At 38.1% G+C, this 13,696-nt stretch overlaps 1 protein-coding gene across 2 annotated transcripts; it reads left to right on the forward strand.

The window, feature by feature from the left end:
- The first annotated feature begins 107 nt into the window (after positions 1-107).
- On the forward strand, positions 108-11,553 carry RBM45 (RNA binding motif protein 45). 2 transcript variants are annotated; one of them, XM_030277558.4, is made up of 10 exons: positions 109-484; positions 1,698-1,820; positions 1,947-2,073; positions 2,837-2,947; positions 3,282-3,461; positions 4,309-4,438; positions 5,645-5,741; positions 6,105-6,271; positions 7,631-7,827; positions 11,221-11,553. In XM_030277558.4, the coding sequence occupies exons 1-9, from the start codon at positions 206-208 to the stop codon at positions 7,821-7,823; spliced, it is 1,407 nt and encodes a 468-aa protein (XP_030133418.1). In that variant the 5' UTR covers positions 109-205; the 3' UTR covers positions 7,824-7,827; positions 11,221-11,553. The 2 variants fall into 2 exon arrangements, with proteins under 2 accessions (XP_072788402.1, XP_030133418.1); XM_072932301.1 differs by lacking the exon at positions 11,221-11,553 and having other exon boundaries at positions 108-484; positions 7,631-11,191.
- The last annotated feature ends 2,143 nt before the right edge of the window (positions 11,554-13,696 follow it).

Raw genomic sequence — 13,696 nt, forward strand, 5'->3', positions numbered from 1 at the left:
AAAACAGCAGGCAGAACGCGAGTGCGGTGCGGGCGCGGAGCGGGCGCGGTGTGGGCGCGGCCCGCGCGGAGCGGCGGAGGCGGCGGCGGAAGGGGCGGTGGAAGCGGCGGCGGAACGGGCGGGCACGCCGGCTCCGCGGCGGAAAAGGCGCGGCCCCGCTTCCCCGCCATTCCCTGGAGCAGCCCGCAGCGCTCGGAGCCCCAGCATGGAGGAGAGCAGCGGCATCCGCCTCTCGGCCGAGTGCCTGGACGAGCCGCCCAACAGCCGCGTCTTCGTGGTGCTGGGCAAGGACACCGGCGAGGCGCTGATCCGGGAGCGCTTCTCGCCCTTCGGGGACATCCAGAACATCTGGCTGCTGCGGGACAGGCGAACCAACGAGTCCCGCGGCATCGCCTTCATCAAGTTCGCCCGCAGCTCGCAGGCCTGCCGGGCCATGGAGGAGATGCACGGCCGCAGCCTGCTCCCCGACAGCAAGCCCATCAAGGTGCGCCGGGGGCTCGGAGGCCGGGCGGGGCAGCGGGAGCCGCGGCGGGGCGCAGGCCCGGGAGCGCCGGGCTCGCCTGGGCGCGCTGCCGGGCCGGGCCCGCCCCTCCCGGGCACGGCTCCGGTCAGGCCCGGCCGCTCCCCGGATCCCGCGGCGGCCGGAGCCGGAGCGGGCCTGCGCAAAATGCCGCACCCGGAAGTGAGGGGGCGTTCGTGACAAAGGTTCTTTTGTGTATTTTAGGTGTTGTAAGCGAAATAGTTGTGCATAAATAGAGCTGATTTTGCCAGTATTTTTTATATCGGTTTTCTAGCTTGTGAACCCTTTTCAAAACTTTTTTTTTTTTTTTTTTTTTTTTTAAATCTACGGAACTGTTCTGTCAGCTTTCCACTTCTTGATTTGATTTCCTATTCACTAAGGATTAAAGTATGAATGCGTTTGTAGAGTGAAGGACGATGCCATATGTTTCACTTGAGAATACAACTGAGTCAGTGAAATCTTGTCTGAAGAGTTTGCCATCAGAAGCCAAAAGACCTGAATTGTATTCCTCATGCCCTTGCGTGGCTGTTAGAAAAATAAATTAAGAGCTCTGTGAAATCAGTTACTACTTTCGCATAGCAGGCTTGCTTTGAAAATCTTTCTTACTTGGTTGTTTTGGTTTTATTTCTTTTTTTAAAATTATTATTTACTTGGCCTTTTTTTCTTGGTTGTCTTCTGATATGCACTTCAGAGATAAAATTTATTTGAAAAACTAAAGAAGATTTTAAGAGTAACAGATATGAGAAGCTATGATCCTTCATAGAGCAGTAGACCTGTAAACTTTGGCCCAGCTGAGCAGAGAGCTGCAGTAGCCTGGTTTTATTAAGCTGCCAGGCTTTCTTGTTTGCTTATCTGTTTCTACTACTGCTGTACTAGGCCTGTTACAATAATGCATTCTTTGCTGCCTGATGTTGACAGTGCTGCTCAATCAGCAGTGGTATTTCTCACCATTCCTCATTATCCCCCATAAGGAGCTTCTCTGGCCCCTGTCCTATTTGGGATTTATTATATTTATAGGCCTTTTATCACAGGTGGTCACTGGTGTTCTTTTCTCTCCGTGCTAAGGCAGCTGACGTGAACAATAAACACAAACACAGTTAAACTGTTTCACTTGTTTGTTGATATGTGTCTTAGACCTTCTTGCCAGTAATTGGTATCTATGTAATTATTTCATTAGGTATTTATTGCACAATCAAGAGCTTCTGGAAGCCACCGAGATCTTGAAGATGAGGAGCTTACACGAATCTTTGTTATGATACCAAAAACCTACACAGAGGAGGATCTGCGGGAGAAGTTTAAGGTTCTGATTCTCTGTTTGTTGTTATTTTAAAATGCCCTTTTCTAAATTTATTAGAAGGGCATAGCACATGGAACTTTTAATGGTTTTCAATTATTGGAAATAAATATGTTTTTTTGATTGTTCTAGATGTATGGAGACATTGAATACTGCAGCATTATTAAAAACAAGACTACTGGAGAAAGTAAAGGTTTGGGCTATGTCAGGTACCTGAAACCATCGCAAGCTGCCCGAGCAATTGAAGAGTGTGATCGAAGTAAGAATCCAAGTGAATTCTTTAAAGGTTTTTTGCAATAATTGTGCATCATCATAATATACCTTTAATTTTTAGTTTTGTTTGCAGGTAAATTATTCACAATGCAGAAATATGTTCAGATAAAGTTCTCATGCAAATAAATAATAGCATTGTTAACATTCATTGAGAACTGTTACCTGATTATGTTTTTTCAAGACCAACTGCAAGTAGGATCAGTGAGAAGAGTTTGGAAATGGACACAGAGTTTTCTTTTATGCATTATTATTGGTTTGTAGTGTAGGCTTCATACACAGGAAAGTATTTAATTTGTACTTGCAAATAAGCAGTTTTAATCAAATTAATTTGATATAGAATTATTATATAAAATCTATTTCATTATTCACAGGCACTCTGTTGTTATCACGTTTATTTAAAAACAAAGTCATGCTAACTAAAATTAGGGGAAGAGTGCTTGTTTTTGTTTTTGTGATGATTTATCTGTTACAGAGTGGAAGACTTTGTATGCTTTATTTACTGCCAGCCACTTGGTGAGGCACTGGAACAGGCTGCCCACAGAAGTTGTGGGTGTTCCATCTCTGGAAGTGAGATGGCCTGGAAGTGTTCTGGGCAGACTTCAAGAGTTATAATTTAATTATTCCTCTAAAGCCAGTATTTACTGGGTTTTCTGAGTAATACGTTTCTAAATATGGAACTTGAAGAATGTGAGCCTGGTCAGATAACTGAGATGTGCTGAGGTGTTATTATATGTGGTTGTTTCTTTCAGGCTACAGGGCCATTTTGGCTGAACCTAAAAATAAGTCATCTGAGACTTTTGAACATGATTATTACAGTAATACCATGAGGCCAGAACTGAGAGGAAATACACTTCCATTTTGTAAGTCACGGCTTTTTACACTAAAAATGATTTGTAGTTTCCACTATGGTCACTAAGTAATAATGTGGTTTGGAGGAAGGGAAGCTGATGGAGGTCAACACCTAAATAGTAGATTGGATATTGAAGTTAGGAGCAAGGGAGGTATTTCATCTCTCTACTTTTATGGCTTGCTTTGCTCTGCTTGGGCAAGTATTTTGTGACGTGCACTGGTGAAAGCAACATGTGACCTTTAGCATATAATTGACTTGGATTACTTTTAAAAGTCTGATGTAACATATGCATGAAATGAAGGCATGCAAGTAGGATGACTCAGATTATTTTGTTGATTCTTGAGGTATGCAGCCAGAATTTTGTGGCTTTGAAAAAGCTGAGACCCGAATTCAAGAACCAGTCTCCAAGCGCCTGTCGGTGATATCTCGGCTCCCCTTTATTCAAGAGCAGCTGTTCGCCCTCTTCGATTTAGTTCCAGGTCTGGAGTATTGTGATGTTCAGAGAGACCCCCATACCAATAGTGGTAAGTAAAAGCACAAAAGATTTTTGTCTCGTTTCTCTGAAGGGAATCCCTTGTAATTGTACTTAATAAATTTGCACTTCAAAATACTTGTTGGAAACAAGTGGTGGTTGCTCCTATCACTGCATACACCCAAAAATTCAGTTTTGTTTGAACTCCTGTAAGGGCTTATACCTTCCCTTTCAGATAATAAAATCTCAAGAAGGATGGTATCAAAATCATGATAAGTGGGTTTTATTCAAATTAATAGTTCGAGGCAGAATAAATGAAGACGTTTCAGAAATTATTAGACATTAAAGTAAAATGTTATCTAAACAGATCTTTGGAAGTTTTTATTCTGAAATATAAGTGTGTGTAGAAGTTGACATGGGTAAATGGTGATTAAATAATTCCAAAATGGGTCATATTTTCTACTGAGAGATTGGTTTCAGTCTTGTTTTTCTGCTACTGAGACAAATATGGAAGTGGTCTCTTCTCCAAGAAACTTGAAATGTTAATGATTTATAAAGTTTCATTTAACTTTAACAGTTCTTGAAGTTCACTGTTGATGCGATAGTTGCATTTTTGAATAAAATTATGTATCCTTTTGTTACTAGTTCTGGAGTAGTGAGGAAGATGTTTTCATGTTTCAGATGCTAGCATAAATACAGCTCACCTGTCCCTAGTAAATTTCACTGAAACTTCCTTCACAAATAAAAGTGATGAAGTAATAACGATGTGTACTAAAAAGACTTCAGAGTTTTATGTCATCCATGGCTGATATGCCTCTTGCATATATTGCTTATGTGAGTGTAGTTTGTTCTGAGGATTTACCTGTTTCCTGCTGACACTGTGTGCACTGTGCTTGCAGGGTATGCTGTGATTCAGTACAGCACTGCTGCCTCAGCAATATATGCCAAGTACAAACTACATGGGTTTGAGTATCCTCCTGGAAATCGACTAACTGTCATTTTCCTAGAAGATGGGAATGATAGCTCAGAGTAAGTACAGTTTACAGAGTTGAAAGTTATGTTCTGGAGAGCAAAATATAAAATAAACACATTTTTAACATAAGACATAATGTCAATATCACTGTGAGCCTATGCCATACTTGCCAATATTATTTTCAGAAACTGTTTGGTTTGGGGTTTTCTTCTTGAATGGTTTAGATTAAGCCTTTTGAAACTTGGTAGTCTTGGTTGATAAAGAAAATATTAAAATACATATTCTTAAGATACCATGGAAACATCTAGGATTTGGCAAGAATCTCTCAATGTATCTGTAACACATAACAAGGCTGGAATGTATTTTTGATGAGGTTTATGAATTAGAACCAGATTTATGTACTTCATCTCTTGTTTATGTCTGCAGTAATGTAAGTAGTTTTGTGAAGCATGTATGTAGAGTAAAACATCTGGGTGCTGAGGATCTCATATTGGCACAGTATGGGGAATTCTCAGGTGTTTAACCATCTCTGACTTCTTCCTGTGTTTTAAGTGCCCAGTACAAGTTGGAGCAGCTAAAGTACTCTCCTGCAGTGAGTGTTTTGCCTTAGTTTCATCCTAAAGGAGTCTAGTTTATGTCAAACCTGGGAGATGAAGACAGTAAGGAAGGGACAGTGGAGAGATTTACTTCAGATATGCGTGGCTGATCTGAACTAAAACCAATGTTCATTGCAGCCTTCATTCTTCAATAATTCCTACATAGTCTTACAACACAGGCTGTGTATCTCTGCAAAAAGAGCAATTGCTTTTTCTTACTCTGCAACAGAACAAAGAAAAATCACTGGAAAGTGAGAGCTGGATGTAAGCTTTCTATGGTAATATTTTGATCTCTGAACTGAATCTTTGTATTCTTAACCAAAACAGGTGAAATTTTTTCTGTTTTACATTCTTCACAAAATGTAGTGGGCTCTTGTAGAGATTAAATATTTTTTTTCTTTTCCCCAGTGTTAAAAACCCCAAAGAGTAGTTTTATGTAAGTGGTAATGAATGAATGTTTTCAGTGAGTTGCTGCTAGCATGCAAGGTTTCCAGATCTCTCCATAGGCTGTCATGAAAGCCTGTCTCGATTTTCATTATCTACATGACATTACCGATTTTTACAGATATGCTGATGTATATTAGAACTTACTTTTTCTTGCTAAATTTAAGATTACTGTAACTTAGCTCTTTCTTTAAAGTAGCTTATTAACACTTCTGCTTGCAGCCTTATCAGGAAAATGGCAACACAGCTGGTGACAGCACAGGTGTCGTCAGCGCTGCGCAGTAACAGCGCGATGGTTCAGCAGTACAGGACGCCTCCTGTAAGTTCCAGCCATGGCTGCTGTTGGTATTCTTCTGAACTGTTGTAAGAAACTTCACGTATGCCAATAAAGAGCACTGCTCGCTTGCTTCTGCAAACTGTTCTACGTGCTGCGTTTTTAAGGCGTACCTCGGGCTGGTTGGTGCATTTTTATTCCCTGAAACGGTGTCTGACTTTACTTGAATTTATTGTCCAATTTAATGAAATAACTAAAGTAAATAAAGTAATGAAGATTAGAACTCAAAGGGTCGATTTATGTCCTGTAATGGAACAAAAATGGTAAGAAAGGTAAAATTACTTCCTCTGCCCCCCCACCACCAAATATAAATGCAATTTATACTTGCATTTTTTTCCCTTGTTTTAGCAAGCATTTGGAGGAACTTCTGGCCCACAGTTGCTGCAGCCCCAAACAGATGCCATACTTCCACCACCCAAAAAAAAGGTTCCACCTGACACTGCTGTGAAGGAAAGGCTTTTCATACTTTTTCATCCCCATCCTTTACCTGTAAATGTACTGGAGGATGTGTTCTGGTAAGACACTGTTTACAAATAAGTGTTCCCTAAAACTGAAATACTGAAAGTAAATATTGAAAATTAAAAAGAGAGCCTTAAAACCCTTTCCAGAAAAGGCAGTGCAGTGACTATGAAGTCATAAGTGAACAGTAGATAACAGTTACATTTTTCAAGGAAGTGTGTAATGGGGTTCACATTGAAGCATATCAGCAGTATCATCAATATAGCAGCTTTATTATCAATTTACTTAATCTGAAGTAAAATGTCTAGTCTTCTTATGTAGAGTTTTAACCAAAAAATTGATTACTTCCAGTTACTATTTCCTAATTAATTGTGCATTTTCTTTTACTTTTGTAAGGCATTTAACTATTTTGATAAATTTCCACAGTAACCTAGGGGAGAACAAATGTAGAGTGTTGATTTTTTTCCTGATACATGATAATGGTTTGCATCCAACTAATACTATTTCAAACGTTCAGTCTATCTCCCTGTGTGGAGCAAAGACTTGATATAATTTTTGCCATCTTCAAAAAAAAATGTGTAATTATCAGTTCTCCAGTATTTTATCTTATTAATTTGTAGTATACTCTTGAAAAAATAGACATTTCCCTTTTCTAATAGCTTGAATTTGCAATGAATCTTCAGGAAGCCAAAATGTTTTAAAAGATTCAGGAGAGGAAAGCATTTTGCGTGAAAGTCAAAGTTGTACTTATATGATATAGTGGAATTTCTTCATCAGATGCTGGGGGAGGAAAAGGCTATGGACCTGAGTCTTGACCGTTCAGTATAGCTTCAGTAAGAAGCAAGCAGTCTATTTAAAAAAAATATTTAAGGATCTGTCTAAGAATCTTCTGAGTGCTCTATTTTTTCTAAAAAATAGAAAAAAAGATCTGTTTTTCCCTGAAGCTGCAGTGCTTGCTTTCTGAGTCATTTCAGTGAGACCTTTTCAAAGATAAATCACACTGAGCAAGTTCATTTAAGTGAGATGCAGATTTAGCTTCTAAATTTTCTGCTGGTGTGGGTGTGTATGTCTGACTTTCAGTTGATTTAGGGTTTTTACTTGTTTGTTTCTGTGGGGTGTTTTGAGTGCCATTTAGTGTTTGGGGTCTGCAGTATTGATCAGCTTTACATATTCTTTTAAATAAGGCAGAAGTCACTGATATTTGTGGCTCTGCTGTAATATTTAATAGAAAAAACCTGTGAACTTTTGGTGTTCATTTGTACTGCTGCCCCTAATTCAAGAGAAGGGAATATGCAAATTGGGAGCATAGATATAAAAGTACAGTTTTTGCAGTTAACAAACCACATGTGCTTCAGACTGGAAATGTTGCAGGAAAATCTGAAAATTACCTTTTCTTTTTTTCCCCTTGCCCCCAGTCGTTTTGGACAATTGATAAGTGTTTATCTTGTGACTGGAAAAAATGTGGGCTATGCAAAATTTGCAGACAGAGCAAGTGCCAGCGAGGCCATAACTGCATTGCACGGCAAGATTGTGAATGGTGTGAGGCTGAAGGTGAGGCTGGCAGACTCGCCCTCGGAGGAGCCCAACAAGCGCCAGAGAACTTACTGAGCAGGTGAGTGCCCCCCTGCCTGAGCTCTTACGCCCCTGCACTCCAGCCACCTGAAATAGTGACAGGCAAGCATTTTGACATTTTTATATAAACTATTTAGAGTTTATAATGATAAACTCTAAATCTATAATATATATATATTATATATATATATAATATAGAGTTTATAATGATAAACTCTAAATCTGTTCTTAGCTAGCAAATTGAAATAGGATTTTTGATACATCTGAGTGTATATACACATACATATTATATGGGTGTGTGTATGCCTATATATATATACACGTACATGCACTTTATTTTATAAAAAGTCAATTTTTATAATTAGTAAAAAAAACGAACCAGTTGATAAAATTCAATCTGGATGTTCATAGAAATACCACTTTTGTACTTGGGAGAATCAGTTGACATTGAAAAGAGTATGCAAAAATAAACAATGAAACAGACATAAGCTTGTGTGTGTCTTTTTTTTCATTGCTATCATATGCCCTCAGTGGCATTGGTTAAAGATGAAAAGTTGAGCCCTTGAAGGGCAGAGGAGTGACAGGGTAAATAAAAAAAAGATGGGGGGGACAGGTAAGTTTGTCAGGTGAAACCCAGATTTTGAGATATTTGGGTCATCTGTGTTCTCAGAAATCAGGTGTAGCTGAAGTATGTGATAGCAGAGAAAATAAAGCAGAGGCTGTGGTGAAGGAATTGAGATAGGTGTTTGAGATAATCAGTTTGAGAACTTTATTATTTTATGCTTATGGTCTGTGCAAGCTGGCTAAACTCCTAAAGATGTTTATATCTTACTGCCTTCGGGGACCAAAATTCAATTGTTCTTTTAAAACATTGCTTTGCTTCAAATTATATTGACTTTCATCACATTTTTGAATTATTTTTGGTTTTTTTCAGCATTAGGATTATTGCCAAAGGAGAATATAGTTGGGGGAGAAAAGCCTAAGCCCTTTTTTCTACAAAATAACTCTCAAATATTACTATAGCTTCCAGATATTTCCAGTACCATACTATCTTCCTAGGGGATATGAAGTTTTGATTTAACTAATTCAGAAAGTATCACATGACTGTCTTTGCATCATTATTTTCCCTCTAAGCTTCACTCCTTGTACCTTTCTTTGTATAGATGTTCTTTGTGACCCCAGAATTGCAAAGACCAAAAAAATCTTTTGCCCAAAGTATTCTTTTTCTCTTCTAAGAACGTCCATGTTGCTCTTTTGATAAACAGCATTTACTAAACATGGCCTTAGTTTTTATACACAAGTTTTGTTTTTAATAAGTTGGATTTCTGGGCATTCTTTTTCTGCATGGAATTCTAGCTAAAACTAAACTAAAACTTTTTTTAATCATGAGCTTTGATAAATGAAATTTTAAGTAACTTGTACCCATGCTCTTACATTTGTACAACATTTTGTTTGTTTTTAATGTGACTTTTACTTTCAGCAATAAAAGCCCAGCCTCTGTGTCCCTACAGGAATAACTATGATGTGGAGGGTAATATAATATCAGTCTGCCTTGTGTACTTTTTACTGGAGAAGTGTAAATACAGCATGCATTTAAAATTAGAAAAATTATTTATCTCCAGTTTTTCATACACCAGGTTCTTGATTCCAAGTTTTGTAGCAGATTGTCTTGGCATCTCTTTCCAGGATAGACAGACAGAATTACTTGTTCATTTGTCCTTTAGTTGGTTTCTCAAATTCAAATGAAGTGGTACGTAAAAGGAAAGATTGCCTTTCAAAAGGGCTTGCCCATATAAGTGATTTTCCCATTGCCTGACTTTGCACTGGACTGACTGACAAGCTTTGCAGTAATTTGGAAGCTTATATTTTGCTTCAATAAAGTGTTAACTTATGCATGTGAAAAGAGATGCTGTTCTCCCTACCACTGAAGTAGTTGTGGGGTTTTTTTTAAGATGTGAGAATACTAACCTTTTTTATTTTGAATTTTTGCCCCAACGCCTTCTTATACAAACAACCTTTTTTAAAATACAATTTACAAAACTGTTTCTTAAAAAAGGTTTTATGGTAGTAATATGCTGCTCATAATGCTTTTGCAGTGCAAACTTCTGACTATAAGAACTTTCTGTTACCTTGCAACAAACTTTGTTTATCAGGCAAATACATATCTTAATATTCTGAACTAGTCCATCTAATGAATTTTACAGGCTCTGGTCCTACAAGTCAATGAAAACTCAATTGTTTTTGTGACTAGTTAAAAGTAGCAGAGAAAAGATGGAAATACAGACCAGTAGGGTTGTCTTCACCACTTTTAAGTTCTAATGCAAGTTTTTTGGGGTGTGAGGTTATCCCCTTTTATGCTAAGTATTAATGGGTGAAATAATCACTTCAAACTGTCTTGCTTTAAATCAGCGTAGGGTTGAAAAGACAACTACAGTGTCTACTTCTAGGCAGTTGCTAAAAGCAGACCTGTCTTAAAAATCTTGCTGACCAGCTTGTGCTCTGCACTCAGGGCTTTGTGTTACTTTGTGAAAAGCTCACTGCAGTGTCTGATGCCAGTTACACACACTGTGTCATTCCGAAATAGAAGAGGAAGGGAAGAATTTCCTATCTGTCAGAAGAATGCATTGTGGCATTCCAGTTAGTATCTTCATTGCTACCTTGTAGTTCTATTTAAATACCACCCCCACCCTTGGAAAAACCACCCCAAACTACTAAACAAGAGACCTACAAGCAAACAAAACAAACACCCCAAACTCGCCCAAAATGTCCTTCATAAAGCTTTCAAAATAGTCCTTAGGAAGCAGAGTTTCTAACTAGTGTTGTGTTAGAAATGCTAGACACAGCTGCATGGAGCAATGTTCTGTGGCTTTTGATACTCTTTGCTGATTAACTTCAACCCACAGCAGATGGATTCATTGCATTTTCCCAACATGGGTGTTTTAAATAATTATTTAGTTACTAAGTTGAAAAAAAAATTATTCTGTCGTAAAATACTTGGTTATTTTTGTCTTTGGTTATTCTTGTTCAGAAAAAGTCCTGCATCACCGATTTCATTTGCATTCACTTTTTTGACTTAAACGTTTATTAAAATCCTGATGTTAATATGTGTATATTTTAATGATTTACTGCTCTGCAAAAATGTTTTAAAAAAGTAATAGTATCATAGTTGTGACATACATAGAAAAAAATCGCTCTATTTTTTATCAACATTATACTGCAGAAAAAATGCTGGCTTTTGCACACTACTCAGAGAAAGAGGCACTTTTTTAAAAGTTAGAGAAGTATGCTTAAAACTTTAGTAGTATTCTTCTAAAGATATTTAAAGCCTTATTTATATGATGTTATAATTATTATATTTTATGATATGTACTTTGAAATAAAAATAGGTATATTGCTTTTTGATACTATTTTTGTACTTGTGTTTTTTCTACAGAAACTAAGTAATGACATGACCCTCAGCTAGCTGACTGACTGACTGAAAACGTGACTAGACATGGTTCCTGTGGACAGTGACAGCTTTTTTCAGTGACAACTTTTTTTTTTGTTAATTGTTACTTAGTTGATTTCTCTATGATCCTTTTTCTTTCTGAATATGCAGACATACAGCTTTGAAAATGATGTAGGCATTAATGATGTAAACTGGTGGTTGTTCTTGTAATAGTATATAACCTTGTATTACAGAAATAGCTCTTGTTTTTACCTGAATCCTTCCTTATAAGATGGAAATTACAACAATGGAGGAAATAAAGGAGCCAGCATTTTCTGACTTGAGTGGTTGATTGATAATAATTCAGATTCTGTTAAAATAGAAGACATCTCTCATGATCCAAATTGCATTGAAAAGTGAAGTACAGCAGTTAATTCAAAGAAAATGAAGCAACTTTAACAATGCTAGCAGACATGACAGTATTAATCTAGATTTAAGAAAATAATTCAAAGTACATTCTTAAATATTTTGTTACTTTGGGCCACAATTATTTGTTCTGCTGTTTAGTTAAAGGAACTCTGTCAGACTACCAAAACTTCTTACATTTATGCTTTCTTTTGGCTATAACTGCAGGGGAACTGTAGAGTCTAGGGCTGTGGGTTTGTTTTTGTTAGTTTTGAGGGATTGGCGTGTTTGTTGGTTTTTTTTTCCGAAAGCTTTCAATGCATATGTTCAAGTAAGAAGTGGACAAGTCAAGTTTGCAGCAGGATGAAGACAATTTTAGCACTAATGGAGAGTAAATGAAGATAGTTCAAATAAGTATGTGCACAGATAACTTTCAAATGCCATTACTTTTCCATGTATTCCTGTATACTACTTGTTGAATTGGAAATATCCTGGTTATTAAAATATGATATACAGATAAAATTGATTAATTCTACTTTTATGCACTCTAAAGAAGCATGCCCTTGGGTGCTTCCTGCTTCCCAGCATCTCCATTATGGTCCCTTCATCAATTGCTTCAGAAGTTTAAATTCAAAGTAGCAAACCATGTATTTAAAAAGACCCATTTTTTCTTTTTTAAAAGAATATCAGAATTAAAATTCTCAAATGGGAACAAGTTGCAGAATAAAGGTTGCCTGAGAAACCTTTTCCTTCCCTCCATTCCAGTAGTACCTGTTAAAAACCAGTCCTTGATGACTCACCAGCAGTTCTTTTCCCCAGCTGCAGTTGTTTCATTCAGCACAAATAGAATTGAATAAGGGCTGCATGGGTGAACCAGGCTGTAAAATTCCTGCTGAATTTGGTGTAGCTGTTAAAAATCAGTGAAAAAAAATTTATGGTTGAGCCTGGAGAATTGGATCCTGTCTCTTACTCTAGCCCAAAGGTTGGTTGTAAGAAGGGTTGCCATTTCTCTTGTGTTCCCCTGAAAAAGTTCCAGTTTGGGTTTTCTGTTTGTTTATTTGGATGGTTTTGTTTTGTTTTTCCATCTTTCATGGTAAATTTCAAGTAGCATTTGGGAATTTTCTGTATTTGCACAGGGAAAACAGAAAGTCTGACTAGGTTGCCATAAATCCCAAACTCCAGAGCTATCAGGCAATGCCTTTACATCCTAAACTGTACAGTCAATGTGTGCAGTGAGTCCAGTATTTTCAGAGAGAATCAGTCCTGTTCTGTGGACATGGAGAGACAGCACACTCTTACAGAAGGTCTGGCACATGCTGCAGAACCTGGATGCTGTGGTGGATCTCCACAGGTGAAATCCTGAGAATCCCTGTATAGGCAGCTGAAAAAACCCCAAATTCTCATTTGTGTGGTAGAATTGGTCTCTTGATGAGTCTCCTGTACCAAGATCCCCGGCTTAGTGGGGTGGATGCCTGTATCTTTAGGGGGTATAAACATCCCCAGGAGGGTAAACACTCAAAAATTAAGTAACTGGTGGTGGTGTTTGGCCATCCAAGATGGGAAGGAAGAATCATGTTGGAATGTCCTAATGGTTGCTTGAGGGAGCATTCAACACACACAGAAGGTTCAAAGATGCCCTTTACAGCCTGAAGGGATGTTACAAATTGGAACAGTGCCATTTTCTAGTTGTTCTCAGTCTTGTTTTTATTACTTCCTGTCTCTGGGAACAGTGGGCTACTGCACTCCCTGGGCATGGAAGATCAGTACTCTGTATGCAGTCTTGCTTTGGGCTGTGGAGCTCCCTTCCCAGCTTGTTCAGTCAGGTCTGCAACTGAAGAGAATTGGGCTGGAGCTCAAAAAAACCTTTTTTCCATTTTCATTTCTAAGGGTTCAAGACACTGTAGAGTTTGGTTTTCAGGTGTCTCCCTTTTAGTCACTGCTGAATCAGACTATCAAAAATTACTCGCATGGAGTCATTTTTAGTATTCAGGTAAAGGTTTTTAGAACATACTTAGAATAAAGTCATTGCTCTCAGTGTATTTCCTGAAAACATGCATGTTCTATTCTTTGGCTAAAT

This window comes from Taeniopygia guttata, chromosome 7 (genome assembly GCF_048771995.1).
Source record: "Taeniopygia guttata chromosome 7, bTaeGut7.mat, whole genome shotgun sequence".
NCBI classification, from domain to species: domain Eukaryota; kingdom Metazoa; phylum Chordata; class Aves; order Passeriformes; family Estrildidae; genus Taeniopygia; species Taeniopygia guttata.

Excerpts from the sequence above, each read along its gene's own strand:
- RBM45 (XM_072932301.1), top strand. The coding sequence starts at position 206 with ATGGAGGAGAGCAGCGGCATCCGCCTCTCGGCCGAGTGCCTGGACGAG. Across the intron at positions 485-1,697 it reads CCGACAGCAAGCCCATCAAG|GTATTTATTGCACAATCAAG; the intron begins GTGCGCCGGGGG and ends TTATTTCATTAG. Across the intron at positions 4,439-5,644 it reads GATGGGAATGATAGCTCAGA|CCTTATCAGGAAAATGGCAA; the intron begins GTAAGTACAGTT and ends TTCTGCTTGCAG.